The sequence below is a fragment of the Nannospalax galili genome, unplaced genomic scaffold (assembly GCF_000622305.1).
Source record: "Nannospalax galili isolate Female #2095 unplaced genomic scaffold, S.galili_v1.0 scaffold461, whole genome shotgun sequence".
Taxonomy (NCBI): domain Eukaryota; kingdom Metazoa; phylum Chordata; class Mammalia; order Rodentia; family Spalacidae; genus Nannospalax; species Nannospalax galili.
This window is the reverse complement of record NW_008349975.1, coordinates 2955772-2969662: the sequence shown is the minus strand read 5'-3', so window position 1 is coordinate 2969662 and position 13891 is coordinate 2955772. Positions and strand designations below refer to the sequence as shown.

The window sequence follows — 13891 nt, the reverse complement described above, 5'->3', positions numbered from 1 at the left end:
CAATGTTTAAAATAATAATTTCAGCCACATAATTATTACTATGGAGTTTTTCCTGAAATATTAGTTTCAAATTTGTTTTCACAAATACCTTTATATTAAGAAATTTATCTTATAGGACAAAGTAAACAACAACCATGAAAAGAAAATGAATAATTTTCTTTAAATATGAATTAGGTTTTGGTCCTTTTGATACGACTCAGTTTTTAGGGGGCACCATATTTAAAAACACTTTTGTTGATTTCAAGAATTACATAAAATGTATTTTGCTATTCAGATCCCCCCTTCTTCCTCTTCATCCCATCTTACTATCCCCCTCTGCCTCACTTCATGCACTCTCTTTTTTGTTTTCTTAAAGGCCTATCAAGTCTAATGTGCGTTTCCAAAATTCTCTTGGATATGGATCTAACCCTTGGTGTCTGGTCAACTTACCAAGTACCACACCCGTAAGAAAAACTGACTCCACCTCTCACAACAGCTATCAATAAGCAATAAATTCTCAGTTAGGGCTAGGGCTTCTTCTCAAACTCACCATCCATAGTTTTTTTTTTGTCTCGCTTGGGCTTACATAGGTTTTGTGTATGTTACCACAAATGCTGTAGGTTCATGTTTGCAATTTTCCTATGGGGTCCAGATAGCAGTTTCCTTACATTCTGCTCTGGCTTATACAATCTTTCTGCCCCTCTTCTGCAGTCGTCCCTGATCCTTGGGAAGACAGAATAAGATATAAGTGTTCCATTTAGGGCTGAGCACTCCACGGTCTTTTGTTCTCTGCATGTTGACCACTTGTGGCTCTCTGTACTAATCTCCATCTGCTGCAAGAATAACCGGTCTAATGAGAACTGAGGAATGCACTAATCTATGTGCATAACAGTAAGTCATTATGAGTCATTTCAATGTTATGTCAATTTAGCAGAAATGATAGTAACAGGTTCTCCACGATGTTGTAACCTCTCTAGCCACAAGTTCTTGCCTCTGATAACAGTTTCAGTTATGGACTCCATCTTGTGATGCAAACATTAAATCCCATCAGAAAGATGTCAGTTACTCCCATAACATTTATGCCTCTACTGCAGCAGTGGGTATACTTTTCCAAGCCAGTTGTTATAATGGCCCACAGGATTCACCACTGGGCAAGAATGATGGTTACGTTTCTCTGCCATTAACATGTATAACATCTTCAAGTATAATGAAAGCTAGCTAGCAGAGATGACATTTCAAGGTCTGTACTGGGTAGATTTTTACTTGTTTGTTCTGTGCCTCAGCTCTGTAGTGTCTTCAGCAGTGGGGACCTACTCTCAAGTTCTAGTGGTCTAAGCAAGAGCAAGGACAATGACCAGTATTATTTGAGAATTTATGGGGTCCCTGGCCACAGCTTCAAAAGAGGGGTCCATCTCAACAGTTAGCTTTTTATCTGCTAGCCTACAGGGTCTGGTAGGAGCTTCTATAACAGGCTTCCATATGACTTTTTCCAAAGGGCTTTATTATTAGTTATCCTTCCTCTTATTCTCTCTTTTTCCTTCTCCCCCATTAAACCTATGAAACCCATCGTATCCCGTTATCCCCTGTTCTTCATGTATACCTCTGCATTCTGTATCCTCTCTCATGAACCCCCTACCATAAAAGTCACTTAACAGTTTCCTGCCCTCTAATGATTTTTTGAGAGAAACATACCAACCTAAAATCAAACCTAACTTATGAGAAAGAATACACCACATTTGTTTTTCTGGGTCTGGGTAACCTTACTTAGGATAATTGTTTTCAGTTCCATACATTTACCTGCAAATTTTTTAATTTATATTTCTTAATAGCTTAAAAATTCCATCATGTAAATGTACCATATTTTCATTATCTATTCATCAGTGATGGACATCTAGGTTGTTTCCATTTCCTGGCAATTGTGAATAGAGTGGCAATGAACATGGATGAACTGCTATCTTTGAGGTAGACTATAGAGTCCATTTGGTACATGCTGGACAGTGGTATGGCTGGATCTTTTGGAAGATCTATTTTTAACTTTTTGAGGACTATCCACAGTGATTTTCATAATAACTACACCAGTTTGCACTGTTGAGTTTTTAAAATCTAGATGTAAATATTTTTTTCTCTAATCAAAATTATGACCATTGTTTATGTTTCTCTGTCATATCTGTAAGGAAACTAAACATTTTAAAATTTCAGGACTACTGTAGATTAAATATTTTTTGGTACAAACTGGTGCTATTCCAATAAAAACATAAAATTTTAATATAATTAGTTTTTTCCAGCAAATTTTAGATGAACCAGATAAAATTAAAATAAATAATTTAACTTAACATGTTTAAAATACAATTTAACTGTTATTTTATTTATAATAATAATGTGAAATAATTCTTTTAGTATCCAATCTTTTTCTTCTTTATTGTTCATTGTGTTGTATTAGCATCTATTAATTGTATAAATCACCACACTTATTTGAATATTCATATACCTTTATTTAGTTATTCATCAGCATTTCTATCTCTTATGTCTTTTAAAAGTTTTTAAACTGTTTGTTCTTTGAAAATTTGACTCTTTCCCTTACATCGACTCTTATCTCCCTTCCATCCCTACCAAATTCCTCCTCTCCTTCCTACCAATCCATTTCCCAGATTTATGACTTTTGGGTTTGGTTTGTGACCCATTTGGTTTAAACAAAAACATCCAAGTGACCACTGGTTTTGAATTATCCTTTGGAGACTGGGAAGGGCCTCAGTGGGCACACAGCTGAAGACAATGATTCCTCATTTATCTGCTTCTCTGAGTAGCAAATAGTCCATCAGTGAATAGTAGGGCCTGCTGAGCCCATCCACCATCCATGCCTGACTGCTGATGGCCCCAGTCCTGTGTAGGCATCTATAGCAGATCTGATCTCCAGACTGAAATGGCTTTGTCTTGCTCAGGGATGGCATTTTGTAGCCCTTCTTCCTATTTTCTGATTCTTACATTCTTTCTGCCCTCTCTTTGAGCACTGTACACTGAACTCACTGCCACTATGTAGTCCAGACTGGCCTCAAACTGTTGGAGGGCCCCCTGCCTCAGCTTCCTAAGTACTGGGATCACAAGTGTGAACCCCTATACCCGACTAGAGTTTAGTTTTTATTGCATTTCTGATTTCATATATTAAAAACTACTAGAAGAAAAAAATCAATAAAATAATGTACTCTTTCATTTTCAGGATGTGAGTTAAATTTATGTATTTTCTGAGCTCTGATTTGTCTGAAAAACTTTTTTGTAAGATTGGTAGACATATGTCAGAATAGATTAGTTTTAGAAAAAAAATTATAAAAATGCATGTACTTCTGAATTAGTTTGCTTCTCTATTGCTTTGATAAATCATTCTGACCAAAACCAACCTGGGAAGGGAAAGGTTCATTGTATCTTAGGTCACAGTCCAACACTGAGGGAAGTCAGGCAGGAACTCAGGGTAGGAATGCGGAGGCAGAAGCCGAAGCAGAGACCATGGGGGCACGCTGCTTACTAGCTTGGTCCTCTGGTCTAAGCTCAGTCTGCTTTCTTAAAAAGCTGGAAGCATCTTCCAAGGCCTGGCACCACCCACAAAGGTCTCACTCAGCAACCAAGAAAATACCTTACACCCATGCTCACAGGCCAATTCAATAAAGGAAATTCTACAATTGAGGTTCTTTCTTCACAGGTATGTCAAGTTTGAAACAAGCTATCCCACACACCTCCTATCTTGAGGATTTGTTCACTATTGACCTCTTTTATTAATGTGGTTCTTTTATCATAATTGATGAACCAGTGTTCAAACATTACTAATAACAGGAGCCCGTAATTTACAGTATATATCATTCTCTGTGATGATGAGTTTTCATAAGCTTTGACAAATGCACAACAGCTTGTTTGTGCCATTTCTACATCATACAGAGTAATTTCAGTGCCCTAAAATTCTATCCAATTTTTAAATTTTGTATAGAATTATATTATTTACTCTTACTAAACCATTTTTTTCTATAAGGAATAGAATGCTTGTTAGTTCAGTTGGTTCATATGGGTACTGATATAGGTTCTTAGATTTCTCTCTCTGTCTCTGTTCTCTGTCTCTGTCTCTCTCTGTCTTTCTCTCTGCCATTTCTCTCTTGAACAAAAAAATCTGATAGAGAAGACTTACCCTAGGTAGACTTTTCCATGAGGTTAAGTATTGAATTTTGCCATGTATAATGGCTTACATGTGAAATGTCCCCCACAGGTTCCTGTGTTTGAACACCTGTCTCCATCTGGCATTGTTTTGGAATCTGGTGGAACTTTAAGTGGTAATGGTTAGCTGGCATTGAGAGTTATAATCTGCTTCGAGCTCTCTGCTTCCTCCCCTTCTTCCTCATCTGAAGAAAGACGTGAGAAATCCATGCCATAAGCTTCTGTAACCTGGACCAAGCTGGTCCCAGCCACCATGCCTTTCCTGCCATGATGGATCTTATGTCCTAAAACCATGAGCCAAATAAATCCTTATTCCAATGCATTGTTTCTGTCAAATGTTCTGTCACAGCATCAGTGAAAATAACTAATTCACTAGGCTTGCCAAAGCAGGAAAGCAGGCTTCAGTTTTCTGGCACTGACAACTATCATCTTTGTTTTGATTATCAACAACGCTATTTTCTTTTCTTCAAAGTTCTCTAAGTCAACTAATATGAGACCACCCTTGATCTACAGGATGACAGATTAATAACAAGGAACTTTCTGTGAGCACGTTCACCTCCTTCCTTCCCCATTCATTCCTCACTTGCACTTATGTAATACTTTCCTGCGCTTTATCTCTCAGTCATTTTTTCTACCTTTTATTTTTCATGCCATTTAGCTAACTATGAACATCCTCCCATTCTATAGTATATGATGATTTATTCTCATTTTTATTTGGTAATACCATCTTATCTAGAAAGAAAAAAAAAAAAAACCCTGTGTTCAGATCCTTCATTTTGAAGTAAAATTTTCCTTATGTTATTTGAACTAGAAACAATTTTAATAGAACAATTGAATAGCAAATAAAAGCCCAAATCATAATGCAATAAAACAGTATTTCACTAAAATATCCTACCAGTAGTTCTTAGGGTTTGCTTTTTTTCATTGGCATTTACCTTAGTTCTTTCAGTTGGTCTTTGATGGACCTAAGCAAAGAGTATTCTCTTAGCAGTCACTGATTTCAAGTCCCTCACAAATATTTATTACATGCCTTTCGGTTTCTTATTCTATCTCTAATGTTCACTCTCTTTAAAGCAGGATATAACATTATTTGTCCTCATGGCGTTTTGTGATTTCTGTCTTCCTGCAATATTTCTCCACATTAATCCCCTTTTTATACATCATAAATCAACTCTATGCTACTATAACACACTCTGTGTACAGGATGCCATCTCTGCTTAATCTAATTTTCTGTCCACATTTTTCAGGATATCATTAATATTTTGTTTATTTTAAAAACATTTTATTCATTATTTTATTTTAATTTTATTTATGGGTGTATTGCCTGCATGTATGTAAGTGTGCCCATGTCATGAAATGCCCATGGAGATTAGAAGAGGGTGTAGGGTCTGCTAGAACTGGAGTTATGGATGGTTGTTAGCCACCATGTGGGTGCTGGGAACTGAACCTGGGTCATCTACAAAAGTAGCCAGTGCTCTTAACTGCTGATCACTGAACCATCTCTTTGCTGCTAAAAATGTTTTCTGCTTAGCCAAAAGACCCATGTTCCATACCCAACACCCATGTAAAGCAGCACATAGCTGCCTGTAACTCCAACTCTCTGGGGATCTGACCTTGGCGGGGACCTGCACTCACTTGCACATCTCCCACAGAGAAACACATGCATACACATAATTAAAAATAATAAAAATGAATCTTTTAAAAAGAAGGGTGAAGTTTACTTAAAAAATTCCTTAGAGTTGTTCTTACCAACATCATGTTGTGTGATTGTTTGCTGGATCTATATTGATTTAATGAACTCTTTTTCCAACGTGATTAAAATTAACATCATCGCCAGGCATGGTAGTGCAGGCCTTTAATCCCAGCACTTGGGAAGCAGAGGCAGGCAGATCCCTGTGAGCTCAAGGCCAGCCTGGTCTACATAGTGAGTTCCAGGACAGCTGGGGCTACAGGGAGACCCTGTCTCAAAAAGACAACAACAATAATAATAATAATAATATCATCATCAAGGCTTCTTATTGTACTGTGATATTCTGTTTCTGCTTCATCTCTTAACTTAAAAGTCCTGTTCTGTTTCTTTAAGGAACATTTTAAAGAAAAATTGCTGCTGAAAACATCTGCAACTACTGTCGTTTGCTTTTCAGGCCAAGGATGTCGACTGTAATGAACAATTTAGAAGTGCAGTTTGCCATATGGATGCTATAGCAGTTATTGGCTCTGTTGCTAAACATAGTGGTGCATTGGATGGCTATAACAGCTTTTCCATTGGCACTGAGAAGTGACAGATTGGCCAAGGAGTGCTAAACAGGTGCTGTCTGTGATAGCAAGTAGATTTACAATCGTCTCATAACTTTATTCTCCACAAAAATTTCAACATACATAGTAATACTCAGAATAAAAAGGACTATTCTAAAATTGCTGGCCTTATCTGACATGGACCAGAAGCCTGATGGATAGAACATTGTTCCTTTAAAACATGATGATGCAGTATCCATTTCATCCTTTGTAATCTACCTCTATTCTCATTGTCATTGGTCAGATTCATCTTGTATTCCAAATGTACTATTACAAAAATAGTACCTGTTACCCAAAGAATTTACCCCTCAATATAATTAACTATTCCATCACAGTGCTATGTTAGCTCCCAAAGTTCCATGACCAAGAATCTGTCAGGATTCCAAAGTGCTCATGAAGTGAGTTCCAAATACCTTAGTGTCATATTGAAGAGACTCTGTGATCCAAAGCATTTACTTTTATTGCCAAATTGATATATGCTTTAATATTTCAAATCAATTTAAATCAATCTTATGTATTTATGAGCATGTCTTCTGAATGAGTGTGTGCTATACTTTTGAAAACTGTAATTGGTATTTGGTACTTGATGCATTCACCCTTTTGTCTTCTGCAGGAGAGAATGCACAAACTAGCAAGCAATGGAATGAATACCAAATAAAACTTTGTATGTTTTAACACACAAGCAAGAACTATTTCTGGTAATAAGACATAGTATAAGGATTAGACCTGAGACCACTGTAAGATACTTTATTTTCACATGAAATTTGGAATTTGAGTGAAGTTTGACTTATTTTTAGGAAGGGCTTTCTGTATCTCCTGGGGACTTGGATTGACAGAGGCAGCTAGTATTTGTAAAACCTAAATGAGGTCCGTTCCTTTCATTACCGTTCTTCTGCAGATGCATCTCAGTTTCCTTATGTCATTCCTTGGCCTTAGTATTCAAACATCTAATTAGATAGGGATGGCAATATCATGCCTTAGGAAGAAAACAGATATGTCAGTGATTTCTTCCTCTTCACACATATTCAACAGCACTCCCTTCAGAACCTTTCTGGAATGTACAACATTTACTATGTAGCATTAGCTCTCAAGAAAGAACATTGGCACAGAAGTGACTAACTTCAGAACCCTGAATCTGACACTGAAATTTTGCCTCCATTTTATTTTCTTTGCTATTACTTGTACTTCTATGAATGAAAATCATGTTTAAAAGATGACACAAAAATTTAAAAAATGTTGCATTTTGTTCACTGCCTATCGCAAATTTAAGTCTAAAAACAACAAAGTTCTTTCTCCTTGATAAATTCAGTGATGGAAAACTATTTCCCCCACTGTTTTATTTATTCCAATTTCAGCATGCAGCTGGAGCTTTTGCCCTGTAACAGCACCCTGGGCCGTGGTGTTCCCCAAAATGCATGTGCCTCCATCTGCACTTCAAACCAACATTAATGAATTTGCATTTCACCTTTTGGAAAAACAAGAGAGTACAATGGAATTTATCTGAAACCAAAGAATTATTTTGATATTTATATTGCTGTTATCAGCAAAAGAAAATAGCAGCATTTTACTGTTAAGTGGGAAACAGGATAGTAACCTAAATATGTGAAATACTACTTTCGGTTTTTCAAGGATGCCGCAAGTCATACTGTATACATCCTCACACATTATTCCTTTAGATTTGCATTGAGTGAAGAGAAAATTATCTCTATCACTTGTGATGTCTTACTACCTTTAGATGGAAAGAAAGAAATGATGGAGCAAAGTGTGTTTCTCTTCTCTCATAGAGTGATGCAGAAATTTCAGCATTCTGTAAATATTTATAAGTAACCCATGGATAGTTTTTAAATGTTCATTATTAATCAAGCAATTATGAAACCTTCAAGAGTCACAGCTTTTCTCAATTTCACTTATTCAAAAGTGTGTATCTTTCTTAAAATTACTGAGCTTCAGTATCTGTTTGAATTTCATCTTGTAGAAATATATATATGCTTAATAAAATTTGGACTTAACCCTGTGTGGTGGTACACTCCTTTATTCCCAGCACTTGGGAGGTGAAAGCAGGAGGATCTCTGTGAAATCAGTAACAGCCTGGTATTGGTAGTGAGTTCCAGGCCAACTGGAGATACAAGGGGACCTTGTCTCACAAAAGACCAAAACAAAACAAAGCACACCAGAAATAAAGTTTGGGCTTTTTACCAGCCTTCATCAAATTTGTAATAGGCAACTCTCTTATCAAAATAATAGCCTTGCGTGTTCAACACCCCTGAGCCACAATTCTTCTCTGTGTTTCTAATAAATATTCAGTTAATTTTTGAGCAATCCTTGATGACTGTTCCTAGTATGGAATTCTTTTGTAAGTGTTTTCAAATTATTGCTGAATATCCAAGTCACCCAGGGAGCTTTTAAAAATATGGATGTTATGGTGGGATTGTAACTCTGTTAGAAAGCTGGGTGAGCATGAAAAGGATCCTTTGTTTGATGCACTAGCATCACACACACACACACACACACACACACACACACACACATACTCCAGTCTTTGGTACACCTCACATCAGTTGAATTATAAGATGAGGACAAGCATCTATATTTCTTTTTAAAATTTATTTTTATTGATTCTTTGAGAATTTCATATATTTTGATCATATTCAGATCAGATTCATATCCCCCATCTACACTCCCATATTACTACCCCCACAATCTTCATGTCCTCTGTGGTTATTTTTTTTTAAGGCCTATCGAGTCTAATTTGTATCCCCAAATGTTCTTGGATGTGGCCCCATCCCCTGGAGCCTGGTCAATCCCAGCATCACACCCTTAAAGAAAACTGACTCTTCCCTCCTCCAGCAGCTACCAGCTGCCAATCGTTCATCAGCTACAGTTGGAGCTTCTTGTTCACCTTTTCACCTACGTACTGGTGTTTTGTCTAATTTGAACTTGCATAAATCTTGTGTATGCTGTCGCAAATGCTGTGAGTTCATCTGTGCAAAAGCACTGCTGTCTGGAAAACAGTTTCCTTGAAGTCACCTACAACCTCTGACTCTTGCAATATTTCTGCCCTGTCTTCTGCAATGATTCCTGAACCTCGGGAGCAAAGGGTGTGATACACGTGTCCCATTTTAGGTTGAGCACTCCACAGTTACTTATTCTCTCTATATTGACCACTTGTGGGTCTCTGTGTTACTGGGCATCTATTGTAAAAAAAAAAGCTTCTGTGATAAGAGTTGGAGATGACATAATCTTTGGGTATAACAGTAAATAATCAGGAGTCAGTTTACTACTATGTTTATTTAGCAGAATAATAGCAGTATGTTCTTCCCTCTGGCCTGATCTGTCTAGCCACAATTCTTGGCCCAAACAGCAGTGCCAGCTATGGCTTCATGTTGTGAAGGAGGCCTTAAGTCCAATCGGAAAATGATTAGTTATTCCATTAACATTCTTGCCACTATTGTATCAATGGAATATCTTGCCAGTCCAGTAGTTTTTGTAGCTTTCATGGGTCAGAATTGGGTAATGGTGATAATTACTTTTCTTTTAAATAAAAATAAATAAATCAAAAAAGTTAACAATACATTTGAAATATGTGAAATTAATATTACAATTATTAATCTAACAAAAATTTCTATAAGAAAGGAAATGATATGTATATGGAAATAGAGTATGATGTATTTTGCGATCCCAGCTGCTTGTAAAACTCCAATTGAGCTATTTTTCCTTTGACCGCTGCTCTTCTGTAGAAACACGTTTCCGTTGACCATTCATGCCTTCATATTTAAACATCTGATCAAGTAGGTATGACAATATCATATTCAGAGCCTGTGAACAAATTAATGATGCACCTGGAGAGTATTCATATTGCTATAATAGTGTAATGTAGTGAATAAGACATAAAATGATATTGGAGTAAATACTTCTGCATATGGAGTACTGCCTGACGTTTGAAGAGAAGTCCAAAGCATGACCTTCTATGTGCACATCAGAATATATGTATGTCTCCATCATTGAACATCTTATTTAGATAAACTGTGGTGAATATACAAAGAGTCTCTCTTTTTTCAATTTTTTGCCCTCTCTCCCTTCCTTCCTTCTTGTGTGTGTGTGTGTGTGTGTGTGTGTGTGTGTGTGTGGTATAGGTATATGAAGTGTAGGTGTACATGTCCATGTGCTGACATGTTAAGCAAGAGGAGGATTTTCAGTACCTTCCTCTATTGCTCCCTACCTTATTACCTCTAGACAATTGTCTTGGAAGACTGCACTTTAGGTTAGATTGACAAGCAAGCTCCTGGTGTACACCTGTACACCTCCTGGGGTCACACCATGCACAGCCATATCTAGCCTCTTTAAATGGGCATTTGGGATTCAAACCCAGGTCCTCACACATCCACACTAAGTTCTCTTACCACTACTTACCACTGAACCATCTCTCCAGCCTCCAAAGAATTTGTTAAATGATTTTAAATGATTTTCTTTGAAAAGGAGAGGTAAAGTTAGGGCAAGAGGATACACTTCCACTTTATAGTAAATATCACAAAAATATATTTATTCCTATGTTTTATCAAAACAAAAATAAAATTATTCTTAGATATGAATTTACATATGTGGTCTTATCTGATTAATATAGATAAATTTTATTTCAGAACAATTTTTAACCAAAACCACAAAATATTTCAGCATTTAAATTTTTTTTTATTTTTACATTATATGTATGAGTGTATTGCTGTAAGTGCATCCATGTCATGCCATGCCCATGGAAATCAGAAGAGGGCATTGCATTTCCCTGGAACTAGAGTTACAGATGGTTGCTAGCTGCCATGTGGGTGCTAGGAATCAAATCCAGGTCCTCTGCAAGAGCAGCCAGTGCTCTTAACTATTGAACCCTCTTTCCAACCCCAGTATTTTTATTTATATAACTATCAGCCTAATCACAAAACCAAAGAACAGATAAAAAATACCATGTTAAAAAAGATTAGGACAAAGATAATATGAGAACATAATTCCTAGAATCAGACATAACTGTGCTGTTTACAGCACCTTCAATATCCCCTTTGGGCTTTATTATCTTACTATACAAATATCTGACTATTTTCTGCTTTCACGTTATGGTGAATTAAGTAATACCTGTGATTATAGTACTTGGCAGCAAGAAATAGTCAGCAGTTTATTGATTCTAGCCCTCTTCCCTCTGTTAGAGTATAATCTCTTTTTGTTCCATTTATTGGAAACAAACCTTAGATGTTTAGTAAAGGAATACATAAGTGGACCTGATAAAAATAAAATTATTTGTCTTTATACTGGCTACTAAATTAGGCATTTAGAAAGGAATTCTAGAGCTGTTGACTGGGGAATCTCTGTCAACAAAAACATTAGCAAAATTGGCAAAATTAGTGTTCAAAATCCTAAAAATAAACCAGAAGCTTGCAACGGTCTGTGGGGTGTCTATTCAAGGAAATCCAATCGAATTCCTTAGGAACAGAAGGCATCTTAATTTTGTCTCACTCCCAACTTTATAGAAGCCTGACATCCAGCAGTGCTCTTGGAGCTACCTGAGTGTGCAGAGCAACTCGAAACTTCTCAGACAGCCCATCCCAGAGGGGGGATGCTGTATGGCCTGTCCAGAAGCTTCCAAGAGAAGTGTCACACAGAATATTATTCAATAATTTATTTGACTTATAACCCATTTGGGAAAAGACCTGAACCCTTGGACAGTTGTTGAAAACAACCAAAAACTGGTTTTGTCAAAGTCTGCAATCCCCATTCCAGCAATAAAAGCCCAACAAGAAACAATGAGACACACAACTTTGAAAAACTCTAGTGTGTTATGATAAACATAGAAGTTATATGAGTGTACAGGGCTTTATGCACTCCTCCTAAGAAGACCTTAGAGGTGCCCATTTCTGCCTGAGCTTAGACTCTGTACTAGCAATAAATGAATGATAAAGTAGAATTATAATCTCATTGAGCAAAGAAGCCTTGCCTCTAAACAGTGTTAACCTCTTAACAAAGAGTAGATGACTACAGGCACAAAGAACTCAGTACATCTCTGACCAAATATTATGACCTCTAAGCTCACAGAACTGATTTAAGTGGTAAGAAGCCACTGTACGTCACTGAACAACAAAACAACAGACTAGAAAATAAAAAGCAATAATAATGTCTGGATTAAAAGTGTGTGTGTGTGGGGGGGGTGGTGCCACCATGTGTTTTCTAGGTATTTACCACCACATATTATTTAATATTTCTTATTTTTTAACACAATTTTATGAAACAGTCAGAGACAGAAAAATGTCATCCATGGGGAAAAGATCAAAAGAAATGTTCCTAAAATGTCCCAGAGACTGTAAAATGTCCCAGACACTTACAGAGCCATTAGCAATGATTACATTAGGAAAACTGATTCTATCTTACCTGTCGTTTCCATCTACTACATAGCCTAGGATGAGCCAAACTGGGCCTTAGTGCTTGTTGGTCATGAGCACAGACCTTCACATATATATGACACCCACATTCATCAGAATATGAGCTTTATTTACTGGCCAGCATCAGTGATCAAAGAATATCACCAACCCTGATGTTTTTCAGTCCAGATAGTCACAGAATAATTGCCTTCAATGTTGCACATCTGTTTCCCTCTAAAAATGTCTGTACTTTCAGGACTGGAGAGCTGGCTCAGTGGTTAAGAGCACTGCCTGCTCTTTTAGAGGACCCATGTTTGGTTCCCAGTACCTACATGGTGGCTAACAACCATTCATAACTCCAAGTCCAATATATATAACATGGTCATCTGGCTTTGGTGGGCGTTTGCACTCATGAATGCACTTATATATACACACATTGAGGCAAAAAACTCATACACGAAAATAAATATTTTTTTTTAATTTAAAAATGAATATCTCTACTTTTCACTAAAAATGAAAAGCAATGAATTACTTGAAAGTATTTTAGGTAAGTAGCTAACAGCCCTTATATATTCTCTTTTTCAGGTCCTCCAGTTAATGTCACATGCAACATATTCATAAACAGCTTTGGCTCCATTGCAGAGACAACCATGGTAAGCCTGTCCACTCTGTAACAAGTTTCACACTGGATTACTTTATAATCAAATTTCTGTGAATTTAGAACTGTTTAATATAATAAAATTGTAACATAAAATTAGTGGAAATAACTAAACTGCAATCAACTGTAGATAGTGTTTCATTTAGAAATGATGTATTAGGGGCTGGAGAGATGGCTCAGCAGTTAATAGCAATAGTTGCTTTTCCAGGACTCAGGTTCTTCTTCCACACCCACCTGGGAGCTAGCAGCCCTCTGGAACTCCAGCTACAAAGGATCAGATGCCCTCTTCTGGACTCTTTGGGCATTGCATGCACATGGTGCACTTACATGCAGGCAAAACACTCAAACACATAAAAAATAGATAAATAAA

At 36.8% G+C, this 13891-nt stretch overlaps 1 protein-coding gene across 2 annotated transcripts in view; it reads left to right on the top strand.

Moving 5' to 3' along the window:
* The window catches only part of Glra3 (glycine receptor alpha 3), a 175501-nt gene that overhangs the window by 44845 nt on the left and 116765 nt on the right, over positions 1-13891 (top strand). For both annotated transcript variants that reach the window (XM_029570437.1, XM_008847144.2), the window contains exon 3: positions 13449-13516. In XM_029570437.1, the coding sequence (XP_029426297.1) occupies positions 13449-13516 (68 nt within the window). The remainder of the gene's footprint in view (positions 1-13448; positions 13517-13891) is intronic.